This window comes from Chiroxiphia lanceolata, chromosome 6, assembly GCF_009829145.1.
Source record: "Chiroxiphia lanceolata isolate bChiLan1 chromosome 6, bChiLan1.pri, whole genome shotgun sequence".
Taxonomy (NCBI): domain Eukaryota; kingdom Metazoa; phylum Chordata; class Aves; order Passeriformes; family Pipridae; genus Chiroxiphia; species Chiroxiphia lanceolata.
In genome coordinates, this window is record NC_045642.1 from 57,250,366 (window position 1) to 57,273,293 (window position 22,928).

Genomic DNA, 22,928 nt, shown 5'->3' on the forward strand with positions numbered 1-22,928 from the left:
CCCACCAAAATTAACATGGAAAAAGTAAAGGTTGAAGATAGGTTTATATTTAATAGTGCAAATCCAAACACCAGATACTCCATTGCTTTGTGTACAGCTTTCACTATATTGCATCACTGCTGTTTCTGTGGAAAATTCCCAAACTGGGGGAAGAAAATGAAAGTAATCATGTGACTTTTGTTTCTATTTGAGAATTGCATATTGTGTGGACAGCCAGGCAGAGCACAGGGATGGGGTGTAGCATCCCTTGGGGTGCAGCATCCCTTGGGGTGTAAAGGCTTCAGAGACACTTCAGTCCCCCAGGGTTCTATAGGTGTGTGCCCAGCAGACCCCTGGGGAGGAGTGGACTGCGGGGTGGGGCCAATACTTCTTGTCTGGTCTTCTGGAGAAGTGCTGAAGGACTACTCAGCTCATGCAACTGCCCTCCATCACCGTTATCCACAAGTATCCATTGCATAAAGGCAGTCTCAAGGCCGTAGCCTGTATGGGTGAGGTTGCCTCAGAGCAAGCGGAGTGCCATCCCTGTGCCCTCACAAGGGCTGTGGATTCCCTGCCCACACACCCCTCCAGGCTGCTGCGTCACGTGCCACTCTCCTCCCACACTGTGACCTCCCACTCTCCTACCTGGGAAGCCTCTGCTGCTGCTCTGGAGGTGGTGGCTCCTCTCCATCGCCCTGCACGGCCCCAGCTCCGGGCTGTAAGGCAGCACCTCTTGGGCATGCACAGCTTGCAAGCCCTCCACCCAGCCGAGTGATGGGGGACAGCCTTCTGCTGACCAGCAACAGGAGTCTGCGACAGATTTTGGTAAGTCTGGCACTGCCCTTGGGGAAGTTTGGTACATAACAGGGACAGCCACAGTGCCTTGGGGGGGGCAAAATATGTGTGTGTTTAAAACAGCCCAGCTCAAAGATGTGCAGCCACGGCATGACTGGTTGGCACCAACTGTGTGATGCTCACAGAGATTTTAGGACCTTCGCCCACCCTCCTCGCTGGGTTTGTCCATGTGCTGTCCCTGGCACTCGGCAGCCCATGATGTGCACATTGTGTGGTGGCACAAGAGACCCAGCAGTGGCTGACCTGCCTCCCCAGGGTGCTCTGACGACCCCAAACCGAATGCAGGTGTTGGGATTTGAAGGCACTTCCAGAGAGGGTAATCCATGAACTGTGTATTTAGTCTGATGAGTCACACTCTGAATGCCCATCACAGACACGGGCATTATTTATTCTACAGACTGTAGTAGTTCATAAAGGGCTCAGCAGCAATCAGGACATATTGTACTAGACAGAGCAGTGGAGACCCCACCTTAAAACACCTTCCAATGTAAATACATCAGACAGACAGAATTTATTTGCCTCTCACAATAACTCAGCCCTTGACTCACCACAGACCCAGTCCAGCTCAACACAGCTGTGCCTGAACTTCCATAAAAAGTGTCTGACTTCACAGACGAAGGCTGCTCCTTCTTCAGTGGCTTTCCAAGGACCTTTCCCCCCAAGTCAGCAGAAGAACCAGCAAGTTAGCAGTTCTAAAAGCTTTTTTTAAAAAACCCACATTATTTATTTATACACCTATTTAGACATGCAGTGATTTAAAATCAGCCACTGGACACCATCAGGCACCTGATGTGCTGCATTTATTCCAGGTGCTAAGTTCAAGTTTGCATATTTGCAGTCCTCATCTTCTAAACACACTTAGCACCTCAGTACTCCTGGAGGCACATACAATGTAGGCATGTTGATTAAATCAGTGAATAACATAAACCAGTGCATAATTAAATTGACAGACTCGATTGTCTTTCATTCATGCTCATAACAGTTTCACATGATAAATAGTTCACATCTAAACTACGCTGATAGAAGACCTAATATACATTCTAATTAGGCCACTTCATTAAATCAAATTGTGTTGCTCAGTACGTCTGTGCAGGTCGCACAGGCTTCCATGTAAACTGCACAAATCATGATAAAATCACAATAAAGCATTTCCAATCATTAGATTCCAAGAAGTGTTATCTGAAAGGTAAGCCCCATTCTTCCATTTGGGTGATAAAGGAAACTGAGACCTCAGAGAAATCACTTGTAGTACTCACCTCTGAGTCAAATTAAAAGAATTTGGCCTCTCTGGTCCCATTCTAGAGGACAAAGTTTGATCTAATTAATCAAGTATTACCCATAAAGCAAACAAAGGAGCATGTGTTCCAGCAGAAGCCCCCATCCTTCACCCCTCTATCACCATCACTGCTGCTCAGCATTGTAGTGGGAACAAACAGAAGCACATAATCTTACAGCTGCTCTATTGTCAAAATGACACGATAGCAGAAGGATTTACAGACATGTTTGCTTATGATAAAGGTTTGCATGTTCAGAAATGCAAACGTCTCCTCTGCACAGGAGCTACACTCTGCAGAGAAAGCTGCTCCCTGAAAGCTGTGCAGAACTCAGGAACACAGTCAGGGTATCTGTCACTATTCAGGTTTGCTGCTTCCCTCCAAAAAATATCAAAAACTGCAGTGAATACAGAGCTGCCAGTATGTACAGACCACGGTGACAGGCTTGTGTGGCAGCCACAGTGAGGGCCTGAGCAGCTCTCCAGAACAGTGCTGTGAAAAAGGAGAACTGGACACATTTACTTAACCTTTGCAAAAGAATCAGCATTTGCCTCTCAAAGGCAAATCCTGGCCCCACCGATGCCAGTAAGTGTTTTGCTAATAATGGAGATTGGGTCAGGATTTTAATTCAGATTTTACTTCCAAATTTATTTCAAGAAATATTTGCTCTGTTGAGTTGATGGAGGCAGGAAGATTTGCAGCTTTCTGTATCCACATAACCAGCAGGAAAGCTTTTCTTAAGATCACAGTGCTTTACTTTTTTGGTAGTTTGGGTGCTATGTTGTTTTGGAACCACGTGAAGCTGAAGATGACACCCATCGTCTTTGGGAAAGTCTCATCATAAGCAAACTTCATGGATTCTTCCAAAGGTATTTCCACAACTTCAATCAGCTCTCCTTCCTCGGGCTGGCCACCTCCTCCACTGGTTCTCATCTGGTCTGTTACTTCTGCATAAAACAGTGTCTGCCTAGAACCCGTCACACCAACGCCAGACCTGGAAAAAAGAGGAGAGGAAACTCTGTTTTAGATAAAAAGAAGGCAGCAAGGATGGAAACCTGGGTCCTTAACATGTGTCACTAATCGACATCAAAATGCATGTCCTTACTCTCTGCTAATGTCAGTTAGAACCTCTAGTTGCAATTCTGTTAAGACAGGAATTGATTGCAGCTTTCATGCAGAAATTCCAACTCTTCTGAATACAGTTGGATATGAAATGGATCTGTCTTCAAATGTGTTCTACAACTTTGGAAAAATGGGAGTCTGGGAGAAAATAAAAAAAACAGCAATTTTGTATTGGTGAACTGTTGTTCTGCATATACTGAAGTCAAGAGAAGTTTTTTCAGCTGACCTCAGGGAGAGCAGAACTGCAGGATGACTCACAGAGATGCACAAACAACACGACGAAGCTCCCCCAGAGTGTCTGTGTGCTATCGTGCTACATTTGTTTGCCTGTTTTTACACAAATATTTAGATTTTTTACTCTTAAGAAGATTATGGCCATTCACAGCTGGAGTCCTCCGCTCATGGACTGCATAGGTACAAAGGCAGAAAGGCAGTCTGAGACTCTATCCTTTCTGAACTTTAACCTTGACCCAAATGGACCACTGTAAGCACGCACATATCCCAAGTAATTCAGTCTCCCTGCTAAATTTGCTTCAGTGGATTTAGTTGAGGATATTTTAGATTATGTAGTCTTTCTTCAGCTAGACTGCTTGCTGTGTATTATACTTCTTACTTGTTAATCCTCCATTTCCTTAGGACTATTTAATTTAGGTATTATTAAATAAGGGATAAGAACATAATCCACTCATTTAGTCCTTCCAAGAAAATATTCACATTATAATCACAACTTCTTCATTTCACATGATTACCAGTGACTTTTCACATTAAATCTGGATCCAAACTTCACTGAAACTATGAATGAGGTGTTAGGACAAGCTGAAAAATTAGCTTCCATATTATTACACATACAGAGGATTCTATGATCTGTAGCAGTGTTATGATCTTAAGAGCATATATCCAGACTTACCCAACCATTAGTCAACTAAATCTTTCAGTTAATCCAGCACACATCACACCCCACAGCAGGAATTAATCATTTGTCTCTCAATTTTCTAAGAACACTGGCAATTATTTTTTTTGGAGGATTAATAGTGACTATTGAAGTTGGTTTATTGCATCAATATACACTCATTTTGGTTTTTTTTAATACTGAGTAGGGAGCATACCAGTGAATTTATTTCCTAAAATAAATCCCTTCTGATACATTCTGTAACATTGGACAAGAGCTTTTAGCCCTTCAGGAACATCCCGAACATCTGAGAAGTGAAACTTAACCATCCTTGGCACTTCCAGGAACTCTGAAGGCTGCTATGGGATTTCTTTCATTTTGGGCTCATAATTTTATTCCAATGTCAGTGGTGGGATTTTTGATACATGTTTTAAACAATGAAATGTGACCTCCTAGGATACAGCAGCAGGTGAGATGTCTCTGCCGCTTCACCAAACCACATCATCTCCTTCCTCAGTCAATCTGATTCCATATTTACTTTTCCTAAGGACCTCTCTCCTGCAGCCACTGTCCTTGGTATTTGTGCACTGTTCTGACAACCATCAGAGATGGTTTGCCAACGAAAGATCCATCCAGGGCTGACCACTGACCCATGTGCTGCCTGCTCCTCACTATCACAGCTACGACCTCTGGAAGGAGCCTCCCTGAGAGAATGTATTTGTGATGGAATTTGTGATTGTTCATTTTTTGTTGCCTCTTTTCCTCCTTCTTTTCTTGTGTGAGAAGGTAGAGAGGCTTTTTATTTTTATGATCAATTAGAGATCCAGATCTGTTTTTCTCTATGTACAGTGATTACTCATTGTTCTTTTTTTCTCTACAATAATTGCATTTTTAGTAATTAAATAAACATAGGAAACCTGGAGTTTCAGATCAATCAGAGACTGATTTTTGGTACTTGATAGTAAGAATAAAAACCACATGTTAATATATACTGTAAAACTTTAAAGACAAAGAATGCAGCTTGGTGGTCTCCACAGGTACCATAAAACACACAGGGCTGAGCATAATATATTTAATGTTCTGTTATTTCTGATGAGTGTCAAGTCTGAGCTTCATCTAGGGTGTCCCATCTGGAGAATGAAAATGATCCTAAATTGAGTACTTCTATGTCCACTTGATATTAAATAAAGGTTATATTACAAAAACATAGAGACTTTTTTTAAGAAGCCCTTCTATGAGAATGTTCTGGCTTGATTATTTACAGCATAATCTCCTTCCATACCACCTGTGACCATTTACTTATGAAATAGCTGCAGCTGTGGAAATCACAGGAGTTCACCTTCTATACATTTTTTCTTTAAAGTAAATGGAAACTGCTTCCCAAGGTGCTACACTGTAAGATTCAGTTCTTGCCACAACAGCTCAAATAGCAGGGAGTGATTTCCATATGCTGTTATTTCATTGTATTTATTCACATGACACTTGTATTAAATCAGTGTTTCTCTTTTTATGAACTAAATACATCAAGAGTGGCTACTACACTTTAAAAGATGAAAGCCCTGGACATCAATGTCTTTCCTTTGTTATGATGTCCAAAGTTACAGCATTTCTTCATGTATATATGTTGCACATAATTTGCAACAGAAATCAACAGAATTGTAACAATATACATTCAAAGGATGACATAGCCACATGACCATTTTTTCTTACTTGATTATCTAACTTATCTTCCTCTGGTGCAACTCTGCCATAAGGTATTAATTAAAAACTAATAAAAACTTCCAAATGAGCTATAAATAAAATCAATGCTGGTATTTATACTCACGTCATTCTATCCTACTCTTTCCTCCTAAAACCAGCAAATCTAACATTTCTAAGACTACTTAGAATCCCTTCACTATTTAGATGGTGACTTTGCAAATTGTTGCATGATATTATTTATAAACATATTCACTGCTTTTATTTGTTGTCTAACTAAACTCCCTCAAGGGAGTCGACAGCTCCTCCTAATTTGATGACACTAAATTGAGAGGAGCTGTCGACTCCCTTGAGGGCAGAGAGACCTCAACAAATCAGAGGGATGGGCTGTCACCACCTGTATGAAGTTTAACAAGGGCAAGTGCTGGATTCTGCACCTGGGATGGGGCAACCCTGGCTGTGTGTACAGACTGAGGAACGAGAGGCTGGAGAGAAACCCTGAGGAAAGGGACGTGGGGGGTCCTGGTCAGTGACAACCTGATTATGAGTCAGCAGTGCCCTGGCAGCCAGGAGGGCCAACCATGTCCTGAGGGCATCAGGAAAAGCATTGCCAGCCAGTCAGGGGAAGGGATTGTCCCACTCTGCTCTGCACTGGTGCAGCCTCACCTTGAATATTGTGTGCAGGTTTGGGCACCACAATATAAAAAAGATACAAAGCTATTAAAGAGTGTCCAAAGGAGGGCAACAAAGACGGTGAAGGGTCTGGAGGGGAAGCTGTGTGAGGAGCAGCTGAGGTCAATTGGTTTGTTCAGCCTGGAGGAGACTGAGGGGAGGCCTCATTGGGGTCTTCCACATCCTCATGAGGGGAAGTGGAGGAGCAGACACTGATTCCTTCTCTTTGGCGACCAGTGACAAGACCCAAGGAAACAGCATGAAACTGAATCAGGGGAGATATAAGCTGGATATCAGAAAAAGATTATTCACCCCAAGAGTGGTTGGGCACTGGAACAGGCTCCCCAGGGCAGTGGTCACAGCACCAAGCCTGACAGAGTTCAAGAAATGTTTGGACAACACTCTCAGGCACATGGTGTGACTCTTGGGATGTCCTGTGCAGGGCCAGGAGCTGGACTCGATGATTCTTGTGGGTCCCTTCCAATCCAGTGTATTCAATGATTCTATGATTCTAAAAGTCCATTTCAATGGTTTCAGAAAGAAGTTGAAAGATGCAGAAATATACTTGAATCCGTAAAGGAGGCATATTTCTTACTGCTTTTTACTTGGTATTTTTCTATGGATGCTCTGTCGTACACTGCCAGTTGATCATTTTTGCATAGATCCACATGGAATGCCCTTTACTAAATTAAATGTTCTCCAATATTCCTTACTGCTGTCTTTGATGACATTTCCAGACTCTTAATGTATCCTGCTTGTCCTTAGAAAATTGCCCAAAAATCAATGCTATTCACATTTCATCTGTATTAGTACCTTTGGTTTTTACAGAAATCAAAAGTTAGGTTTGTTGTTTTGAAGCTCTCCTGGTTGGAGCAATAAAGTATTTTAACACACACTCTTGGAAAACATCATACATTTCAGGTGATTTTGGATACTGGGGCAGAGGTGGAAGAGAGCAGAGAGGGAGAAGGTGGGTCTGACTGGTAAATAGGCCACAGGCACTATGATGTTTGTGCTGTGCTTTCAGGTTTATCTGCCACTATGAACTTCCTATGCTTTTGTACAACTACTTGCACTCTTTGAATATGATGTTTAAGGAATTTTGTTGTGCCTTTAATCATGGTTATATTCCTTTTTCTGACACCATCTTCCCTGTCACAAGTCTGTGATATATGCTTTTCCTTACCCCAGTATTTCACACTACAAATAAAATGCTTTTGCCGTGGTCTGAAATGAGTCACCTATTAACAGATTACAGCTGCATTCATTAGCTCTGCATCTGTGGAAATCACAGGGGTCAGCACACCCCAACTGCAAGGGATGAGTTTCACCCTGGGAAAACCACCCTCCTGATAAAGGTGCCTTCCCAGGACAAGAGAGGCTTGGCTTGGGGGAGGGTGAGCAGGGTCTGAACTCACAGCACCAGCCCGTGGTGAGAGTTTGGGCTTCAGTGTCAGTCTGAAGTTTAGCACTGCACTGCCCAAACCCAGCATGTCGTGGCTCATACTGACCCAGACCTACTAAGCCTGGCTTGACCTAGCTGATTGTTCCAGATGTATTCTGATGTGTCTGTACAGTGCTTGGCTCCAATTTACCACTGTGGGACAAATGCAAATGGTCTATACAAAACACAGCTCTGTTTTCCTCCTCTCTTTATCGTCAGGATCAGTTTCCTCTGAGAAGTTTATAGTTCCAATTAACAGCCACATGGCTGACAAATATCTTTGTCAAATCATTAGGACTTAAGCTCACAAGCCCTGTAACTTCAACAGAGATATTTTTTAAAACCAAAAGTCTATTAGCACTTCCAGCACTGCTTCAGACAGTTTGAAACCTTCATTACCTTTGACAACAGCAAGTCTAGGAATGTAAGCATGTCAAAGTAAGGATACCAAAGTGGTATGGTTTTCATCACAACAGTAACTTAAATATAAGTTTAGCACATCAAAACAAGATTGTATGCTGCCTTCCCATGTTTCATTTTAACTAAAACACTCAAACACTGAGATTAAATCATGAGATGGCTTTCAAAACCCTGGGCAACACACTTGAAGGCAACACCACACCACAGAAGGAGTTTCTGCAGGATGGCTGTGAAGTGCTTCTCCTCACCTCCTGCCCAGGGGTGGGACTGGCTGGCAGCACGAGGCTGGAATTAGAGTATTTCTATCTACTTCCTTCTTAGACCAGGGAAAACACAAGAGACAGATTGTCACTCCAATCTGTTTTTGAAACACGGCAGTAGCAGCTACCACAAAGCCTTTGTTTAGCTCTTCCCTTTTATCAAATGCATGAGGAAATACACAGCACATTAAATTGAGCTCACAAAATGGGGCTTTTCACTTATCATATCTGAGTTCATAAGCATAAAGATACAGTACACACATTTTTTATCCCAAGTGGGTAACAGTTTCTTATTGCTTTAAAAAAAAGGCTCAGCAGTGCCTAAAAGCCACAAGTGAGACTGAGTCCATGTCATGTGTTTGTCAACACTCAGTAACAGTGAGTTTCTTCTTCAAACCCAGTGTGTGCACACACGTGCACATTTGTCAGCAGGGTCAAAATTCAAAGCAAGTATTTTAGATTAGCTCTGCCTTTTTTTCATGTCTGGATGCTCACACCTATGCCAACCACCTATTGCATTCGTAATTAACACATTCATAAATATTACATTTTTAATTTGAAGGAAGAAGCGTGTATGAGAAAAGAAACAATATTTTATACTCTACTCCTCTGCTGCAACATGGGGAACAAATGATTGACTTATCCTTGTGAAGACTTATTAGCTTAACTCAGATTTCTGACAGACAGTAATTAAAAGCTAAATGTCTCATAATTTCTTAATATTTAACAAATACAAATTCTATAAACAATCAACACTTCTATCAGCCGAGAAATAAATTTTTTTTTGTTTTAATCTGACATAGTTAAAGTGCAGACTCCTGAATGCAATATATGCTTTTACAAGATTTAAGCCATCTGAATGCAAAATTTGGGTATATAGTGAATACATAATTCATGTTTACAAATAAATGTGACACAAATCTCTGTTATTCATGCTGAAATCAAGATCCATTTAGGCATGCAATATGTAAACTGATGATCAGTGACACGCAGCTCCTATTGTCACTTCTTAGGACCTTTGTACAGTTCTGACATTATAAACAGCAGGTGCAGGGAAAAAAGCATAGAGGTAATTAACATAAAATTATATTACATTATGCCATCACCCAACAGGTGTACTAGCAGGTGATCTTTCTAATTATAATGCACTCCAACATTTTCAGGGCTATTATTCCTTCTACATAAAAACCTGTGAATACAAACCATTTTTACCTCATTGCACAGAGGGTAATAGCCATGGCACAGTAATTGGAACATCCAATATTACTTCTCTGAATGCTCTTCTTTGTTGTACACTTTTGGAAAAAAATCAAATGTGGGAAGACTAAAGTAAGTCCCTATGTTAATATAGTTAGGCCTTTAAACTAATCCATCTGATTTCTTTGCAGCAGGGCTGATAACCTGCAGCTCCTGTTGTATCCGGTTCATAGCCAAGAGTTTTTTACAACCTCTGGGAGAACATAAAGAATGAAGAGAAAAGGAAGTTGAACAAGAAGCTCTGGCTCAACTTCATCCTGATGATCTGAGGTGCTATTTATGTCCATTTTATAACTCCTCTTCAAGAAAACCAACATTTTCAACAACTAAAAGAAAATACTCTGCAATGGCAATAATAACATCTTTAATAACAACAAAACCCCCCAAAATATTTCCCTGCCCCTGTCTTGTAAGGAAACAAGTCTCAAAGAAGATAGCTGGAAGTACTTCAACCTAAGAAACTAACCCACAGTTGAATTTCACGTGGATTCAATATGAAAGCTGCTGGGATCCCATGACAGATAGAAAATTTGTTATATATCATATACGAGTAAGTCCAAAGTAAGTAATTCACTTACAAAATTTTGCACTTGGGAAAAAAAACCCAAAACCTTGAGGGAACTTCACAGATTTCTTTCAGAGCTTTTAAAAATGGACAGTTTAACTGTCAACTTTCATGAAGCCTCAGTTTATAATTACAATACCACAGAATTGGCATCATTTTATTATTGAGCTAAGTGGTTTTTTTACACCGCTCCCCACTGCCATCTATGCTGTTTTTGACTGATGCCATACCTACAGCTGACAAGAACTCAGGACGTCAGTAGCCACCGGAACTTTCAGGAAGCCTCCAAAAGTGGATTAGCTGCTGCCAGCATAGAAAACAAACTTTGTGAAATATCAAAATAAGGTTACTTACTGAATACCAAGCACAAAAGTAGCAATTTGTGTAGCAGTGATGAAAGAGGAAACTCACCAAACAGGCTGCAAACAATACAGTTTTTTTCAGAATCATCTCTGCCTCTGTCTACACAGCAACATGAACCCCCTGCATTTAAATTCATCTTCTGTCTGGCATTTTTCTATAAGAGGAGCAGATATTTCTGATTTTCAAAGTGTGATTCCTCTGTCCTCCTCCAGTCAAGTCCCTCTTAATATGTTTGTCTTTCTTGTTACCTCCCCCAGTCCAGCCTCCTTCATTCACCCACACCATACTGTCCTCCTGCTGCTGGAACAACTTGTTCCAAAGACTCTTACTCAACTGGCGCCAATTCCCCAACTCCTGGCTTCTTTCCTGATTCCTCATTGATTCCACAGCTACACCGTGGATCATTCAAGGTACTGAGATCTGCTTAATTCAGTGCCTGACTTCCATCTGATGAGCATTATGTCATAGGGGCTTTGACAGGGCTTAATAATGGGGTCCAGTGGGTCACTTGCATGTGTGTATTAATTACCTGTGCCAGTATTGTGGCCAAATTTTCCTGTTAGCTGAGAAACATTAAAAAAAAAATTTCCCCAAAACCACTGCTACAGGCTCTGATAATACATGAGGAAAACCCCTGTTATCTTCAGATGACTCCAATCTGTACTGCTCCTACTGCTTGAGAACAGGGCAAAGTTCTGTTGAATACAGTCCAAGTACTTTCCTCGTTTCCTTACAGAGAATTCTTCTCCAACACAAAGTACTTTCCCCAGGTCCATTTAGTTCTCAGCCCATGGTTTTTCTCTGCATTGTTCCTTCATCTTTTCTTCCTCTTTTTCCACTCTAGGATTTTCTATTCCATTTTTACCCATAGTCTAAGTTCTCCCTCTGCATTGTCTGTGCCCTCCCCTTCTTAGTTCATCAGCCACAGAACTGTATTGACTTCCCCAGCCAAAACCATTTCTCCCTTTATATTTGATGTGTCTTCTGCTTTCCATGTCCTTCTGTCAGGTCTAGATCAACTCCTGCTTTTATTCTAGGCAGGCAACTTCCTTCTCATAACCATGACTGCAGAAGGGGTTGTCATCAGGAATAGCAGACAGCTCCTTGCTTTCAGCCCAAACGCTGTGATGACACAGAAACTCTTGTTTGTACGAAGCCTTTTCACTGTGCACACAATTAGGAGTTTTTATCTACAAAAATTTAATAGACTTTACTCAGCAATTATTAATCACAGTTATCTAAATATTTTAATGCGGTTTTATTTCTGTCAGGAAAGGACCAACAGTTAAGAGATTTATCAGGAATGGATCAACTGCAGTCAAACATCAGCTATAACTGGGCAACAGGTCTTGTTGATGGGGCAGCAACAGAAACAACGCAACTTCAGTTTACTGGGGCTTTGAACCCTGTCTAATGTGACAGGTTCATTAAGAAGTTAGGAGATAATGATATACTTAGAAATTGAAGAAACTGTGAAATATGTGCAAAGCTAGTAGGAAAATGGTACTCATAGAATGGATATCACTGTCAGATTGGAAATAAAACTAAACAGAATTCCACTGAGGACCATCCTTTATGCAACATAATTCAATATTTTACCTTTGAAACACAAACTTGAGATAGCAAAGCTGAGACAGATTATGTAGAAGAAGCTAGAGATGAATATTAGAATTCAAAATTCTCCCAACAACTTGGAGAAATGGTCTGAAAAAAACTGTAAGCAACTCAGTAAAGGCAAGTTCAGGGCTGTGTGTTCAGGCAGCAACAAGGAATGGCACAACTATGGACAGGAGATGAATGACAATGCAGTACCACAGGATCACAGAATATTCTGAGCTGGAAGGGACCCACACTGATTATTGAGTACAACTCTTAGTTTTGAGAGAGGGGAGGCATTGTGGATGATGAATATGTCAACAATGTAATGCCTCTGCAAAAAAGGCAAACAACATACCACAGTGTATAAAGAAAATTATCCGTAAGACCAGGGAGATAATGCTTCCACTCTATCCAGGAAAGCCCCCACGAAAGTCCTGTGCTCCACTTTGGGCACTAAGCTCTTAAGAAATACGTGGATCAGATGGAGAGAAGGCAGAGGACAGCAGAAGGAACGATCAGATATCTAGAAAACATGATCTAGACAGAAAGCTTAAATCAACTAAGACAGCTTTGCACAGGCAAAAATGAAATAAAGAAGAGATACATTCTAACAAATCGGTGAAAGGTGCAGAAGTACTTAATGTCCACTGGAAACAGGGTAGTAAGTCTTGCACTTTAAGCAAAGAAAGCAAAATTTAGGCAAGACATGAGGAAAAAATTTGTCATAGTACAGACAGATAAGACACTTCAGACAGAATGCCAAAAGTTTCCAAGAGAGGCCATGGAATGATTAGATTTTTAAAAGAAGCACAGATGCACATTTGTCACAACGGATGTCAATCCAGCTGAGCCTGAGTTTTGGAAGAGAAGCAGTCTAGATGAGAGTCCCCCCAAAATTCCTTCCAATTCTGTTTTCTAAGGCTTTTCTCTGACCCAATGCACTGGATCAATAAATAAGGCAGAGCACCTATTACACGGATCGCTGGAATGGCAGATAAGAGCAGAAGGACATGATGCACTGTAATTCTAGTGGCATGCATATGCATTACTGTAATGCTTTATGCCAGTGCTTTGTATTGACAGTCACAGCATGAAACAGCAGCATAAACCATTTGGAAAAACCTGCTACACTTGGAAATGGCCCAGGAATTCTTATATGTAACAGAGCCATTACAGAAAAAATGTCCTTAGCAGACCATAAGTGAACCAATTACTTCCTGTCTTTGCATCAAGGATCAGAAAAATTCTCCAATCCTTGACTGAAGGAAGAAGAACAGGACACTCCTAACAGGAAGACATTTAGAACAAAATTCTAATACAGAGCATAGGAAGTCAGACAAAAGAAATGGTAAAATACCATCTTTGAGGCTTCAACCTTTCACATTAACCTAAAAAAGTAAATACTCTACAGGCCCTTCTGACTTCAGCATGGATCTCCATGGGCAGAAAGCTGTGTCCACATCGACAATAGAGGATTAAGAGCCCCTTGCATGGGTCTCAACAAAGAAAACTCCAATTGTATACACTCTTCACAAGTCAGTGCAATTAAAAAAAAAAAAAAGGCAACTGAAAGAACAACCACCTGTAACATACAAAGACATTTATCAACACCAAAACATACAGAGTTTTAGATACATATAAATCATTAATATTGAGTCAAACTTGTAAACTCAAGAGACAACCTCCTACAGCTACAGAAATGATACTCTACTTTTCCTGTTTTGCATTTGTATACACATATATACATACATATACATATGTATATATCTGCATGCTACAGCCTGTCAGTGTCACCCAAGCTATGAAATTCTATAGACAGCTTTTGCTCATAAATCTAGAAGACACTTTTTCTTTCAGTAGAACAAATCCTTAATCTGGTTTCAATGAGTTGTAAAAGACAGCTCCTGTGATTCACCCCCTCCCCTCAACAGAAGCACTGCTTGTTAATCCAGCAGGAAATAACATTTGCCAGGATTGACAGCTGTGGATTTGTATTCAATTCCCAAATTAAAAACCAATGACAGGGCCTAGTTCAATGGAGATGTCAAGCAAAATAAAGAAAGTAAAAAACCTGCTGCTTTCTCTGTAAAATACAAACATACATACATTTTGGATAACAATACTAAAAGCTGGGAATGAGATATAATAGGATTAAAGCCGTGTGCAAAGTTTCTCTTGAGGGGTTTTGCCCCCCCCCCAACTCACATTTTGTATTTTTCCACTTACATATTAAAATTTCCTCTTACTCCTAATAAATGTTTTAAAACATGTTTAAAAACTATTTCAATAACTATTTGAAACCCTGCAAAAATAGAATGTAAAATTTTCACAGTCAAATCAGCAAAATCTTCATATATAACAGTAATTACTGTCCAATTAAAAGAAGGTTTAATTGCAAACCAAATATTATGAAGAGATCTAATGGCACAGTTCTCATTCTTCTGCAAAGTCATGTTAAAGGTTAATCAGAGACCATCTTGGGCAGTTTCTACTGTTAATCAGAATAATAAGAATCAGAGATGGAAAACACCAGATATAGTAAAGAAGAATTGTTTTCTAGTGCTGTAACAAACTGATTTGAAGAGCCAAATGCAACTTTTCCCAGTTCTAACAGTCTTTGGAATAAGTCACAATAGTATGATTCTTCCTGTGAATTCAATCCCATAATTATGAGTTTATAATTCCTTAAGTCTCTGTGAATACTCCTCTCACTTGCTGAAAATTACACCTTTTATGTACTTTCAGATGTCCACGTTCCTCCAACACACTGCTTAAATAAGGGAAGAGGGAACATTCAGGACACTGCAGCAATCTGTGAAACAATGAAATGCAGAGGGTTTTAACTTTTTACTGCTGTTTACCTGTAAGAAGTGATCCTCCTCAGGTCTGCAGCAGAAATGTGATAGCCACACTCTTCCAGGACTTCCTCACATGCAATTTCTTCTAAAGAAAGGTCTGGTTTGTCCACAATGCCAGCACAGAGTTCATAGGTCACTCCAACCACAGCAGGTAAAGGATCCTCCAGGCAAGAGAACTTCTCCTTGTCCTGATTCTGAAAGACTTGAGGACGATGCCTTTCTACTTCACACATATAAACAGCTTTAAAAAACCCCCAAAACACAAAAGAAAAAGAAACAAAGGGGGGGGTATATTAGTTTATTCATATTAAATAGAAAAAAGGGTGTTACACAAATTTTGCCTGGAAATTTATAACCATAAGAGCACTTGAGAGTAACAAGGAATTCAGCTGTGTTATCTATTAAAATAATGACACACTGAAACTGGAATTTTAAAGAACAAAGGTTCTCTTGCCATGCTTGTAAAATTCTTCTTTAAACTGTATCTGTGCTTACATCATCTGGAACGGATTCATGAACACCTTAAAATAAATAAAAATTGAAAAAGGAAGCTAGTTCATCCAAGAAATTCAAGTGCCAGAAGTGCCATACAGCTTCCATTTGTTGGGCAATGTGGATATCAGGATTTAATTTAAACTATGCAGTTATTTCGCAGAAAAGTTGGGTTGCACATTAAGTACCATGTGCACAATGATAAGTCTTTCAGCCTGTCAACTCAGCTGTTATTTAGAAAGGATATGAAAAGCATTTATGTTTGTTTGAAAAAAAAAAAATTCTCTTTTGAACATACAGTTCCTTGCACAGATTCCTGTGTGGAGTCTAAAAAAGACTTCTTGAATTTATCTACAAACAGCTGCCACTGTAATGCACTCCTAAAGAAAGTGCAAATGCCAGATTTTAGTTCTTATTTAAGCAAAACTCTCACTGATGTCAACAGAAATTTTGCCTGAGTGAGAACTGCAGGGTTGGATGTTAACACTGACAATCATTGTAACTTTAACTTACAGGTATAAACCCACTTGTTTCTTCTTTGAAATTTCCTTAAGTCTATCCCCTTGCTTTTCATGAAAAGTTACCACAAAACTGTTACAAACCACCCTGAATAAAATTATTTTAAAGTTTGAGACTATTTTTATTCCATGAAAATATTTTACATGCATATTTCACATACGCATAACAGGGTTTTCAAAAGAGTTTACCTTTTATTTCCCATTCTAAATCTCACAGAACTGGTATGTAAGAACTCAAGTTTAACTGACAGCTTTTTGTCCTTCCGGGTACTGGATTTGGCTTGTTATTTCTTAAAACAAGGTCTATAGACAAATGAAGTTGCTTAACAGTAAAGTACCACAGTAACTTCTAAGCCCCTGGTCTCTGAGGCAGAGTCTATACTCCAGGAATCAGTGCCTGGGCTCCTTCTGCAGTGCTCATTTTGACACCTCAGAAATGAAGAATACCAAGATCAGCACTTGAAAGGGAGATGTCTGGATAAGTCCATTGCCCAAAACCTGATCTTTCTCCAGAAGTTAGAACTTTGAAAGCTGCTTGTCTTAGGGACATCCAGGCCTTTCAATCAAACAGGTAAGGACAGGAGCCTCCATTTCCACTTGAAAGACATGACTAGAGCTCAGTTTTCTTTTTAAAATGCAGCATGAAGCCAGAAAAGAAAAAATATTCCCTTCCAGCTCTAAGGGACAGATCCCTGAAGGGTGTCTATTATCATTACTCCAAAAATTTCTAAAAGCTATGACAATTACCATAAATGACAACCACATCCAAGATTTCTCTGAGATGAGCCAAATCCTCTCAAAGTTTTATTTCTATTTTAGTATTGATGTATCCATACAAGAAAATAAAAAAAGGAACAACACATGCATCCCATTAAAAGCCCTGGGCATCAAAACAGGATGCAGGTAAGAGTGTAGGGTACAGAAATATGAAACTGTGACTGACTAACCCTCTATTATAAGTCTGTTGTATCCCTGAAACCCATCCTGTCATTCCATAAGGCACCTGCCATTCCCCTTCTCCCTCAGCACAACTGGGCTCCACGTAGATCAAAACCTACATTCCCAGAAGGACCTAATCCAGCAGTCCTCTTCAGAGCAAACTCCTGAGATATGGCGACACTTAAAGCCCAGTAACAGCTTTTCTCTGTAGATAAGGAAGAAAAGAAGCAATACCAGCCACTTCTGTGAGAGTCCAAATATTAGAGCATTCACCAAGGAAGTTGATTATGAATTTAATATCACCTGGCTCACAAGGATTCAAACTCAGTTTGTCTCTCATAGATAAGCAAAGCCTAGAAAACCAATCTCCCTGCTTGAGAACAGAGAGTTTCCCATACCTCTCCTGAACGTGTAAAATGGACTGCACAAGTGATGCACTGGGTGATGAGTTTGGAGAGCAGAAATCACAAAAGAGCTCAGCTCCCAGCACAGTTACCCATCCACCAGTCCTGTGCCAGATTGCTCTCTTGTCTTCCAATGGCTTGTGCTTCTCTGGTAGCAACTGCCACTTTGTCATCCCCAGGCAGTCTCCTCCACGGTCAGATGGACACATGCCATGAGCAGCAGCAGCATGAACTCCCAAGCTGTGCCAGGAGAGGTTCAAGTTGGACATCAGGGAGAATTACTTCATTACATTATTTAGTGCTATGGTTTAGTTGACTAGGTGGTGTTCACTCAAAGGTTAGACTTGATGATCTTGGAGGTCTTTTCCAACCTTACTGACTCCATGATTCTACAACTCAAACAACTGTCTGGCCCTTGTTAAACATATTGACTAATTACCCTGGAGCTACTCAGCTGTAAAAAGTCTCAGAGTGAGAACTTCAGTAGAACTGATGCACTTGCCTTCCTTTCTGCAAGCTGGGACAAAGGATAGATGTCTCAACCAAACTCAGCAAATAAGATCACAACTGTTATTCAAAGCAGCTTTGTTAGGTGACTTATACAAGGACTTGTTTGCTATCCAAGAGGAAGAACAGACTGAGGACTTAGTGGAGTTTGGCTGACTGGGGAATGTATGCTAGCTCCTCTCCAAATTTTTGATTTCTCTTTGATAGCACCGGTGGTTTGCACCTCCTGAAATGGAACATGGCTTATTATTCAAATCTTTGATACTGTTTATTTAAAGTCAATAGAAAAACAAACATCACAACCCACTGAAAGGGCACTATACTTACAGTGAAAAAACCCAGGGTGCGTGATCATAGGTGCTACCCCCCCCCCTTCTCTGGTACATATAATTTTATTATACTGGAAAATGTGTGGTCAATTGACTACCCAAATAAGCATTGCCCAAGACCTTTGCCAATCAGTCACAAGTAAGGAACTGATATGGAAACTACTGTGATATGCATGTAACTTTCTTCTCTCTGCTCCACCCAAATGTGTGATTTCATGATCACTCAAGATGATCTAAGCCCAGAGCACACTGAAAAATATGGTCCAGCCTCACTGTGTGCTCCTGCCACCCCTCAAGTCAGCATGACTGAACTCCTTCAGGCCAGTCAGGTGAGCAGCCTAGTCCTCAAAACTTTCTGTTTGCAGCCATACAGGGCCTGTGGTGTCACTGCATAAGGGAATGGGGTGGGAATGTACAGGCAAGGAGGGATGACTGCCTTTACAAGCAGCACAGACATCAGTTGGAAAACTTGACCACAACACCACAGCCTGAGGAAAGGCCAGCACATATGTCACCCAGCACACGTGCAGGGGACGTGCCTGGTGAGCGAGCGGCAGCTGTTCGCTCACAAGCAAGGAGCTGTTGCCTTCCTGGTGGGACCCTGGTAGGATCCAGCAATGAGAAAAGCCCCAGCCTTTGTTTTTGCTTTTTGGAACAGGCACCAAGGCAGACAATAACCATGGAATGGAAATATAATGATAATTACAGGGATGTGAGTAATGTCAGGGCATGGCTGTGATCACTGAACTGCTATAGGGCGTCTGACTGGCCACTGTCCCTAAGGGCATGTTTCTGAGCAGCTCCAGCCTCTGGAATGGTTCAACTCCAGGAACAGTCCAGTTTTTTGAGCCCAAGTTGACACTTCCATACAGATAATGTAACAAATTTTTTCTGCTGAAGTTTAGCTGCTTAGTACACTTGTATATGTATATATATATATATGCACATGCACAAAGGTTTCTGCGTAAGATTGCCTCGAAGAGAGCAACAGCTACAGGAGATATTTTATTTGGCTGGCAAATAAATGACATTGGATTATTGATAAACAAATAAACAAACACTTTCTGACAGTCAATTAGCACTTCCTGAGACACATGCACTGCCAGTGCAACAGTGCTGCACAGCACTGGAGAGGCTGTCCATTGCTGACAGTAAGAAAGGGCAGCGTGACACTACCCTCAAAAGTTTCCTATAAAGTCTACCATGAACAGTCTTGAAACTGTCTCTTAGCAACAGTCAGTGAAATATCTTGTGATTTCTTTTAATTAACATGCAGAGAATATGCATTTCCTTTAAATTCCTGAAAGTAAATATTACTTTGAATTCAAATAACTGATATAAAGACTCAGAAAAAAAAAGTACATTAACCTAAATTCATAATAACAACTGGTAAAATGAAGCTGTACACATACTGATGAAAAATCATACAGTCCTGAATTTCTCTCATTTTAAATTCCTGAGTATTCTTACTGCACAGTAAGACAGTAAAAAAAAGGAATATTTAAGACAAAATTTTAAAAAAACCCCAACACACCAGCTTCTGCAGAGAATCTGCCTACTAAATACTAGATAGGTCAAGAAGGAACTTCAAATTAAAGCAATTTCTTGCATCGTCATTGTAGAGCTGTTTGTTATTTCATCCAAAAGAGTTCAATAACCAGCCCAAAAGCAGAATGTAAGGCTACCCTGATCACTTGTTTCATCTGTAATGGAAATTTCCCTGGTTAGAAATTCTGACCAACTGAAAAGGGTGGGCTATCACACAAAGAAACAGAATATAGAACAAAGATTTTATCACCACAGATGCACCAACTTTTAGCTGCTAAACTCTTAAAAGCTTGCTTCACTACAGAGCAAAAGTAAATCTAAAAAAGAGGATTACCTGGGCGGAACTGCTTCACCACAACAAAGCACTGCCGGGAAGTATTAAAGATCAGGATTGACACACTGAGGAGGAAGACAAAAAAACAAAAGATCAATGCTTTATGAAGGATTAATGCAGAACTATTAAACTTACATCTTGTGAATTTAACTACATAAATACATAGATTTGTTACTAAAGGTGCAATGCAACAAGGTGCTTGTCCAAAATCTGTCTAGAGGGATAGATAATGGGTCAGGTTCCCAAAGCCCACGAGAATTTACCAAAAATTAAGTCTCTTTTGTCTCCTGCCATGCAAAATAAGAACCAATCAATTCCTTCTTCCCAACAGGAAAAAAACCCCAAAACTTTCAGTCTAAGAACATTGGTATTACATAGAAAAAAATCCTCAAAATTAAAAGCATTTTCTACTCTTATATCAATCCCAAATTAGGATAGTCAAAATCTTAGGCACAGTCTAGTGTCATTTAGACCAGAGACTTCTGTACAAGCACAGAGCATGTCTCTGTAGCTGCTTGCTGAGCTAAGGCCTTAAACCAGACACCATCCAAGTTCAATTCTGAACAGATTTGAACTAGAAGTAGTTTCAAGTGCTACCACGTTAATGGTTCTTTGGTTGCTTGAAATACCTGCCATGGAGAAACCTGACGGGTTGAGTATTTGGAGATGCTCTAAAAATGTGGAGTGCTGATATTCCCTGCACACTCTCATATTTTACTCGTTTAAGAAAATGCAGACAAAAGTCTCTCTCCTTAGTTGGTAGCCCACTGCCACCTGCAAAAACCAGTGTATATTTTACTCATTACCATGGCAGCATTATCTCATTTGTTATGCCTCACTCTATGCAACTGGAAAGTTAATTCATTATTCTATTAATTCTACAATGGCTTAGTCTAACAATGGCATATTTGCAGGGTTGAGTCAAACTTTCAACTTTCCTTGTAAAAGACCTTTATATTTATTTTCACTATTTGATTTAATAATGAAGTCACCAGCTGCCAGAGAAACTGCTATTTGATGATTATTAAAAATAATGTTAATGTTTATTATAATAATATATACAAACCAAAACAGAAGGGACAAGTCCAGATGTTAACATTTATATTCATGGTTGCTCTTCTCAAAGACCTGTACTGCATATTGATGCCTTCCTGCCCCAGGAGATGCCATTTGCAGGGAATTTTAAAGCAAATGTTTTAGCCTTCAGAGAGGCTGGAGGAGAACATTTGCTCTGTTTACTGGCACAGGGGTTCTTTCTGGCCTAGACTAGAATATCTGGGAGTTACAGTGTAGATTGCCAGAAGAAATGAAGTTAAACCACGGACCGTAATATTTTTAAGCTTACTTAAATATTATTCTTTTATTCTTTGGTATTTTCTTTTCCTCTGCTTGGCTGTTCCTTTCCCAGTAGGTACTGTCTGAGGGCAGACACTGCACTAAATAAAAGGGGAAAAGGAATTACTGCTAGTGAACCTCTGTTGTTTTGTCCACAAGCCTAAGGATGTGCACTGCCTGAAACTGGAGACAGCAGCAGCCTAAAGCTGTGGATGAGGAGTGAAAGCTTCCTGAAACATAGGGCTGCCCTTTACCTTTCTTTACATCCACCACCTCAGGCCCAATCTTCCCCTTGGCTTGTCTTCTTCGGCATGTCTCATTAAACAACTCATACCAACTCATTAAAAATGGCTCAGCTATTAGACATTATTTTTTCCTAGGAGTCAATCACTTGAGATTTTTATGGAACAGATGGGAAAATTAAAAACAATCTGTCAGAATTAAGGAACAAGATCAAATTAGCTGGAAAGGAATAGCAGCAAGTTATTTCAATTGTCTGCTTCTCACACCATCTTGAGATGAGAGGGTACAGAAATGGCACAAATCTGTAGAACTTTCTATTTAATTACTTCTAATTTTCTGAGAGACTGACAACCAATTTTGAACAGAAATTTACATTTTTTAACAAACCACAACACACAAGTTCTAGTATTTCCTGTCAGAGTTGGAGAGCCATAGAGGAAAAAGTTAAGAACTGCACCTTCTGAGGAGGAGCGTGACACTGGGAATGTCGTTTGGTGTTTCTTAGTCCACAAGAAACAAAATGACATGAAATATTTCCACAGGTCACCAGGTCTGTAACTTCTGAAAACCCATTTAAGGCTGCCCTTAGGACAGTTATTTGAGTATTACACAAACTTAGAGCAAGACATTTCAATAGATCTAAGTGGAGGATCCTCTGAGCCACTGCTTTCAATGGGTTTCCTTATTGCTGCAATGACCCAAACATGTGTGTTCAGCTGTTTGGTCTGGTTTGTAAGAAAAAGCAAGTATTTATCTTCTAGAGTTCTAAACCATCATACCAAGAATCTACTACAAAATTAGTTTCAGATTACTATTTTTACAGATTATACAGGTACAGAAAAGAACTGCTACAAATCCATTAGTAGGTCCAAATACATCTTTCAGTCGTATCATACCACAGGGCACTACAAAAGTATTTGATGTTTCAAGGCAATTCCCTTTAAACTATTACAACCAAACCTAATTTAGGGTATTAGATATGCATCTATAAGCTTTAAAGTGAAGAATAAACATATAAAATAAA

General features: G+C 40.1%; 1 protein-coding gene across 2 annotated transcripts in view; it reads right to left on the reverse strand.

The window, feature by feature from the left end:
• Nucleotides 1-1,612: 1,612 nt before the first annotated feature.
• NUDT14 (nudix hydrolase 14) overlaps nt 1,613-22,928 on the reverse strand; it is a 59,974-nt gene continuing 38,658 nt past the window's right edge. For both annotated transcript variants that reach the window (XM_032690708.1, XM_032690709.1), the window contains exons 3-5: nt 20,327-20,391; nt 15,259-15,496; nt 1,613-3,102 (exon numbers count right to left, since the gene is read on the reverse strand). In XM_032690708.1, coding sequence (XP_032546599.1) covers nt 2,862-3,102; nt 15,259-15,496; nt 20,327-20,391 — 544 coding nt within the window. In that variant the 3' untranslated portion in view covers nt 1,613-2,861. The remainder of the gene's footprint in view (nt 3,103-15,258; nt 15,497-20,326; nt 20,392-22,928) is intronic.